Source organism: Bison bison, unplaced genomic scaffold, assembly GCF_000754665.1.
Source record: "Bison bison bison isolate TAMUID 2011002044 unplaced genomic scaffold, Bison_UMD1.0 scf7180017864516, whole genome shotgun sequence".
NCBI classification, from domain to species: Eukaryota; Metazoa; Chordata; class Mammalia; order Artiodactyla; family Bovidae; genus Bison; species Bison bison.
In genome coordinates, this window is record NW_011495069.1 from 8,014,304 (window position 1) to 8,021,899 (window position 7,596).

At 54.6% G+C, this 7,596-nt stretch overlaps 1 protein-coding gene across 2 annotated transcripts in view; it reads left to right on the forward strand.

Annotated features, from left to right (window-relative positions):
* LDLRAP1 (low density lipoprotein receptor adaptor protein 1) overlaps window positions 1–6,576 on the forward strand; it is a 26,258-nt gene extending 19,682 nt beyond the window's left edge. Inside the window, exons 6-9 of one of the 2 annotated variants that reach the window (XM_010830076.1) lie at window positions 384–470; window positions 972–1,102; window positions 2,537–2,571; window positions 4,583–6,576. In XM_010830076.1, the coding sequence (XP_010828378.1) occupies window positions 384–470; window positions 972–1,102; window positions 2,537–2,571; window positions 4,583–4,727 (398 nt within the window). In that variant the 3' untranslated portion in view covers window positions 4,728–6,576. The remainder of the gene's footprint in view (window positions 1–383; window positions 471–971; window positions 1,103–2,536; window positions 2,572–4,582) is intronic. The other variant, XM_010830077.1, reaches the window with a different exon arrangement.
* The last annotated feature ends 1,020 nt before the right edge of the window (window positions 6,577–7,596 follow it).

The following is a 7,596-nucleotide window of genomic DNA, read 5'->3' on the forward strand; positions in this document are numbered from 1 at the left end:
CCAAGGAAGGTGAGTCTTGTTTGTGGATGTAGCAAGTGGGTGGGGGGGGTGGGGGTGTTGAAGAAGACCAGTTGAGCAGTAGGGGCAGGGCATATGGTAAAAGGCTCTGGAGTCAACTTCATCTTCATCACGTACGTGGTTTGTGGCTTTGGCCAAGTCCCTGCACCTCCGAGCCTCAGTTTCTCCATCTGAAGAATTGGGAACAGCTGTCTCCCTCCCCCAGGGTTCTTGAGTAAATGAAATATGCCGAGTTTCTTTCCTCGCTTCTGGAGACATGACACCTGGCTCCCCTGAGATGGGCCACAGCCTGCCCCTGCCCAGAGGTGGCTAGGGCTGGAGTGCCGGGCTCAGGGACTCCCAACACGCTGTGCTTGGTCCCACAGAGAAGGAGAAGAGGGAGAAAGCCAACCAAGAGGGAGCAGACGTCCTGGGCGGGAGCCCCCAAGACAGCGCCCCTTCGTTGAAGAGCCGTGAGTCTTGAACTGGGGAAGGGGCCTGCCCTTCATCCAGAGCACCGCCCCCCTACCCTGGCCACCTCCCTCCTGGGCCGGGGTCAACTCCTAGGTTCTAATTTTTATTTTTTTGTTAAACTAATAATAATTATAGATAAATTAGCAAATGTAGGTAAAGGAAAAAAGTGACTTGCTGAGGTGCATGTCCAGACGTCTGCAGATAAAGAGATCTGGGTATGCGTCTCTCCCTCCACACTTTACAGAACCTCAATGCCTGTTGTGAACATGGGTTCCAGCCTGAATCACGAGTGGGACAGAGCTTCCCACCCCGTGGGCTGCTGTGCAGCTGCCTCAGGAGGTTCCAGGGTGGGTCTCGGTGGTCTGGGTGATGGGCCTGGAAAGGCCATGCCCTAGGAGGGAGTCAGGACCAGACCAGCCCAGGAGACACCAGGGTGGGGCCCAGAGGCTGGGCTGAGGACAGGAGCCTCCCCTCCCCCTGATGTACCTGACCTCTCATAGTGGTCGTCACTGGGAACCTGCTGGACTTTGAAGAGACGGCCAAGGCCCCGCTGTCCACGGTCAGCGCCAACACCACCAAAGCGGACGAGCCACCGCGGCCTCAAGCCTTAAACAGCAGCAGTGTTGTCTGGGTGAGTGGTCATGGGGCCTGGGGATCCCCCACAGATCCAGCGAGCCTCGGCCTGGTCCTCGGTTCTACGGCAGCTCCTGGGCAGGCCCTGACACCCACTTCTTGCAGGCCTCTAGAAGGTCCTGACCCTAGCAGCACCCAGGCACCGGGTAGGAGATGAACAATGTCCCTCTGAACCTAGGGCTGTGTCGCCAACAGGCTTGGCTCCCAGCAGCACTGTCTCCTCACAATGCCTGGCCTCTTGGCCCGAGCATCCAGCTCTGCCCACTGCAGGACCAGCCAAAGGCCCCCTTGTTCTCACTGTGGGCCGTCCTCTCCTGACGCCCCCTCCCCCTCGGCCATCTGAGTGAGGAGCCTGAGACTCAGGCAGGCAGCCTGGCCCTTGACTGGCTCTGTGACCCAGGGCAAGCCCCTGACCTTTCTGTCTCAGCTCTTTCACTTCCTCAGTGATGATCATGACCTCTGCCTGAAGAATTTTCCCGAGGAACCTGATTTTTTTTTTTAATAAAAAAATTTTTAATTCATTTATTGATAATTTCAGACATGAAGTATTACAAAAACAGTACACAGAATTCCTGTTCCCCTTCATATAGATTCCCCAATTGTTAACATCTTACATAACCGCATTACAAAGATCAAAATCATTAACATTGACACAGCACTGTTATGTAAGCTACCAGCTTTGATTCCCTTTTCTCCACTTGTCCCTCCAGTGTCCTTTCTCTGGTCCAGGATCCACTGCAGAAGGACGTGTTACTTTACTTGTAACATCCCTTTAATTTTTAAAAATGTGGACCGTCGAGGGACTTGAATAACTGCCAAATCCCACTGCCTGTTGGGGGCCACCCAGAGTCCCCCGAGCGGGCACCGTGAACTGGTCCGGGAGCCAGCCTTGCCACCTGCCTGTCCCTCAGGAGGCTGCGGAGGGAGTCTTGCCCAGTTTTGTTTTGTTTTTTTTTTTCCCACCTAGGCTGTGGGATTCCTGCCACCAGCTATCCCTCATGAGCTTAGAATCCTGGCTCAGCTTTCGAAAGTGGGTAAAAGCAAGAAAACCTTCCCCCCACTCTCTCCCTCTCGGATCCGGAAAGCCACAGAGATCATTCAGTCCAATCTCCTCATTTTATAGAAGGAAAAGCTGAGTCTCAAAGAGCAGCGGTGACTTGCCTCACTAAGGTGTCGCCGAGTTGTGGCAGAGCTGGGAACTGAACCTCCGGGCCTCTGGGCACCCAGGGGCCCTCTCTCCCATCCCAGATTTGGGTCCCTGTGCTGAGCTGCTGATGGCAATAGCCAGGGGGAGGCCTTCCTGTGTCCGTTCCCCCAGGGCCCCGCCAGACTCCGCCCGTCCTCCTGCGTGTTCGGTCCCCGTAGCCTCCCAGGGCTGTGGGCACGTGCTCCCGCTCTGAGGGCTCTCATCTCCTGCTTTGTTTTCCCCAAGGAGCTGGATGACGGCCTGGATGAAGCATTTTCAAGGTAACATTAGCTGGGCTCTTGATGCTGGGGAAGGAGGCCTGGCGCTTGTGGGGGTGGGGTGGGGAGCTGGCTTCCAGGGCTCTTTGCTGTGTCTGAGAACATGAATTCTGACCTTCTCCAGAGGGAAAATCTCAACTTGAATACGTCCAGGGGCGGGGAGCTTACTGCTCAGCCAGGCCTGCTAAAGTGTCCTTGCTGGTGAAATCCGAAGCTATTTTTGCTCATGGCTGCTTGAGCCCAGTCTGAGCTGAATTGAGCGCAGTGCAGCTCAGGTTGGCTTGCTTTTCCTGTGCCTAGTGTGGCCTTCAAAAATGGGCTTTTGGTGCAGGTTTTCTCTGCTCCCAAGGTTTTGCCTCTATGGAAAGGGGCAGGCAGGGAGAAGGCAATGTTAAATTAAATCCACTGCAGACCATGGGGTCGCTAAGAGTCGGACACGACTGAGCGACTTCACTTTCACTTTTCACTTTCATGCATTGGAGAAGGAAATGACAACCCACTCCAGTGTTCTTGCCTGGAGAATCCCAGGGACGGGGGAGCCTGGTGGGCTGCCGTCTATGGGGTCGCACAGAGTCGGACACGACTGAAGTGACTTAGCAGCAGCAGCAGCAGCAGCAGCAGCGTTGACTTGAGGTGGGAATGAAGCCCATCAGGAGATAGGTGGTCTAGCCGGAGGCTGGTGCATTTCCCCTTTTTACCAGGATTCATCTCGGTCCATGGCTACCTTCAGCTCGGGGACACACCACCATGAAGGTGGGCTGAGGAGAGGCCTGGGCAGCTCAGGGTCCCAAGTCAGGCCTTCCTTTCTCCCTTGGGACCCCAGCAGCCCCCTACAGCCGTCTCCCCGTTCCCCATCACCTTCCTGCCAGAGCCAGTGGGAAGCTCGGCCCAGCACTGGTGGGGGTGGGGAGCGGCAGGTGTGGCCCCTTCATTATTCTTGTGGCCATCTCTCCTGCTTCCCTGGCTGACTGCAACCCTCCTGTTTGAAGGAAATCTTTCATTTGCTTTTTCCAGATTACTGAAGTGTCATATGCCCTTAATTAACAACTTTGAAAATCAGCAAAGCATTAAACAGGAAATAACACCATCCCATAATCCCACAGCCCAGACTTTGGGGCTTAACTCATGCTGATCCTATACATATGCATTTTTTTTTTTTGCCTTGATCAGCTCATGATATTTGTATTTGGGGATCCTGATTTTTCACTCTACGCTGGTATATATCGGGAGCATTCCTCCAGGCTATTAAAAACTCCTTGTAAACACCTCATTCATCGACTGCTTCACATTCTTTTAAGGATGTGGGCTGTAATTAACTCTCCGGATTTTTTTGACATTTAATTGTGCCCCTTTTTGAATATACTTTGTGAACGGCGCTGTGTTACACGTAGTTAGAGCCAGTGGTCTTCCATGGTTGCCACAGGCCCCCTCTCACGCACGCCCCTCTCTGCCCTGGCACAGCTGCCCTTTCTTCTCTTTCCTGGGCACTTCCTGATAGAGCCGTGGGTGCCCTGGCCTCTCTGTGGTGGGAATGCCACTGCCTGCCCCACAGTTTCCTGAGCAACTTGACCCTCAGGGGTAGACTCTGGTGAGAGGTTCCACCTCTCCTGGCATCTGGGGCTTTCTTTCTTTTCTCTAAAAAAATAATTTTATTTATCATTTTTGGCGCGGTGGGTCTTCGTTGCTGCAGGAGCTCTTTCTCTAGTCGTGGTGTGCAGGCTTCTCACTGTAGTGACTTCTTTCGTTGCCGGGCATGGGCTCAGTAGTTGAGGCACGTGGGCTCAGTTGCCCACGTGTGGGATCTTAGTTCCCTGACTAGGGGTCAGACCTGTTTACCCAGGTGAATTCTAACCCCTGGACCACCAGGGAAATCCTGGGTCTTTCTTCTTTGTCCCCGAGTCCTGCCGTTTGCCCACCCATGCTTTCTCGCTTCTGACCCTGGTGTTGGACTGTCTCCTCGGGCCCCCACCAGTCCTTTGCCTGGGCCCCCAGCTTACACAGCTCTGCCTTGCAGGCTGGCCCAGTCTCGGACGAACCCTCAGGTCCTGGACACTGGACTGACGGCACAGGACATTCATTACGCCCAGTGCCTCTCGCCTGTCGACTGGGACAAGCCTGACAGCGGTGGCGCCGAGCCGGACGACCTCTTCAACTTCTGAGGCCTGGGGCTGGCGGGACACGTGACGAACCAAAGCTCCCCACATTTGGGATGGGGGCCAGCTGCTGGACCGCTCCCCCCACCGGCCACCCTTCTCCAGTCGGCAGCGCTGTCAGCCTGAAGATCAAAGCTGCAGCCAGTCAAGCAGAGGGAAGGAGATATTTTTTTTTTTAACCCCATTCTTTCTCTAAGAACTAAAAGATGCCTTGAATATTTATTCAGTGACTCCTGGTTCCAGAAGCCGGTTTGGCATCAGGCACGAGCACAGTGTGATAACCAGCTTCCCGCCCTCTCTTGTGTGAGCGCTGCTCGCTGTGGGTGTCAGGATGGTGACCAAAGCATTTCTCGTCCCTTCTCTCTGAAGGCCCAGATTTCCCTGAAGGCGCCCCTGCTCCTTACTGAAAGGAGCTGGGTCCTTCGTTTCTGCCACCCTTTGAGCATGGGAGGGCCCCGCAGCCTCGGGAGAAGACGCTTCGTCCCGCTCGCCTTCCCAGTAGGCCCCAGCAGGCTGGGGCTTGAGCTCTTGGCCCCGGGGGCGCTCAGAGAGACAGGGGCAACCCCTGACCAAAGACAGCACGTGGCAGGCACTTTAGAGCAGTTACCACAGGTGCGGGCCCCGCTCCTCGATGGTGCTGTGTTGTGTAGAGCTTTCTTTCTGCCCTTCTTCCAAGAGAAGGGGCCCAAAGTCCCCGTGGAGGGTCCCCACCAGTGCTGGGAACCAGTGTAACTGGCTGCTCACGGACTCCTAGAGTCTGCCTGCGACAGTGGGGTCATCTGTGTGGCCGCCCCCACCCTGCCCTTCCCCCTCCGTGTGCTGCTGCTGGGTCTGAGCCCCACCTCCCCGTACTTCCTGAGATGACACGCAAAACCTAACACCTAGATTTGTTCTGCGACTCCTTGGTCGCAAGTTTCAGATGAGGAACTTGAGACCACATGTGTGGAAGAAGTAAGAGTCAAGAGTAGAACCCAGATCTGGTGCCAAAGCTGCCTTCTCACCCCCACCTCTCACAACTCGCACCTCCTTTTTTTTTTTTTCCTCTAGCTTTGTTGTCCTCCCAGGAACCAAAAAGCCCTAGCTATTTTCTGACCAAAATGTGTTTCATAACAAACCATCTGGTGCCTTTACACACAGAACTGGCATGAGCCTGTGTGCCCTGCTAACTGTCTTTCTGTTGATTTCCGTGAAAATGGAAGTGTTTGAAGTCTGCTAATTCAGAGGGTGAAACAAAACCAAACTTCGTAAGCATCACGAAGTTCCTTCCTGACGCTCCAACCCCAGGTCGGTGCCAGCAGCCGCCTGTCTTCAAAGTCTACCCCCCTCCCCTCTCCCACAGGGCTCCCGGCAAAGCCACCAGCACACCCTCCATCCTCAGGTGCCTCCCAGGCCTGGCTTTACCAAGCTTGAAGTCCTGGTGGTAGTCGGAGCAAGTTACACCAGCCTAGGAAACCCCATTTTTTTAGATTTTGCGTACCTAAGCATTGGAATCAGAGCACAGACAGAAATGCCTGGGTGAGACGTGGATGGGGTTGTCTATCAGAATGTGGCCCTGGCCCAGCTCCCGCACCCCCTGCCCCTCTACGCAGCCCACATCTCCTTGGTGTCAGCCCGTGTGTGTGTCATGAGGCATCAGGGATTGGGCCTGACACAGGCCGCCCTTGGCACGAGGGTCCAGGAGCCTGGAGAAAGGCCGTGCTGTGTTTGTGTGACTCGCAGTGGGGTCTTCATCTGGTCCCCAGCCAACAGCAGTCAGTGTGCTCCCTGTGTGTCTGCAGATAAGTTTGTGCTTTACTTGGTGTTGCTGTAAAGGAATTCTAAAAAGGAAAAAAAAAAGTAATAAATGTTCTCTTTTTGAAATACAAAGAGCACTGGGCCGAAGCGGCCTCTGGCGGACCCTGCCCTGGGGTGGTTGGAGCGGTGGTGACCACAGGCCCAGACGTGGGCAACAGTGGTCTGTGGTCCCGCAGATGAAACCGGCAGGCCTCTTTTCATTGGCCGATGGGCTGTGCAAGGTCATCTCTGGATAGCGTAGTGAGCTCAGCCCTGGAGAGGTCTCTGAAGGTATAGGTCAAGGCCCCTAACCAGGGTCTGTGACCCCTTGAAATATACATGGCCACACATATATTTTTCTTGGGAAGGATGTCAGTCGTTTTTCTTGCCCTCTCAAATGAGGCCATGATATTTATTCGTTTGGCAGACTTTGTGCTAAACTCAAACCAGGCGTGGGCCTTAGTGCTGGGGACTAAGCGGTCCAGACACCTTGTCCATGTGGACTCAGGACACTGTGGCTTGGGTGATTGGGGTTGGTGGAAAGTGTGTTTTGGTGACTTAGGAGACCCAAGGTCTAGCTCTGGCTTGCTGCCTGGGGCTATGACTCTGGATCCGTGACTTCTTTCCTTGAGCCTCAGTTTCCCCATCTGGGAAAAGGGTACAACCATCACCACCCTTTTCTGCCTCTCTGGGTTTTGTGGGACTTGAGTGACAGTTACCATATTGTTGGTGATGGGCATAGATGGCTTAGAGGTCATCTCAGAGCACAAGCCAGTTTGGACCAAATATATTTAAGGAAGTCAAAGTAGAAGTGATAACGGTGGCCACCATTAACTGAGCTCTCTTTCTCAGTGCCCGTGGCTGTGCCAGGCTCTCAGCTCTACCTCATCACACTGCTTCTCTTGAGCCCAGGTGGTTCTCGCTCCCTTTCCTGCTACAGGCACTGAGGCTGTGGGCCATGCCGCCAGAACTCGCAGAGACACACAGCCTCAGGTCTGTGTGACCCTCCCCTCTGTCGTACCCTGGTCCCCCCAGCAGGCACGTCTGTGGTCGTATCCCCCGTGGCCTCCCTTCAAGCCGCACAGAAAGGCCACCGTCTTCA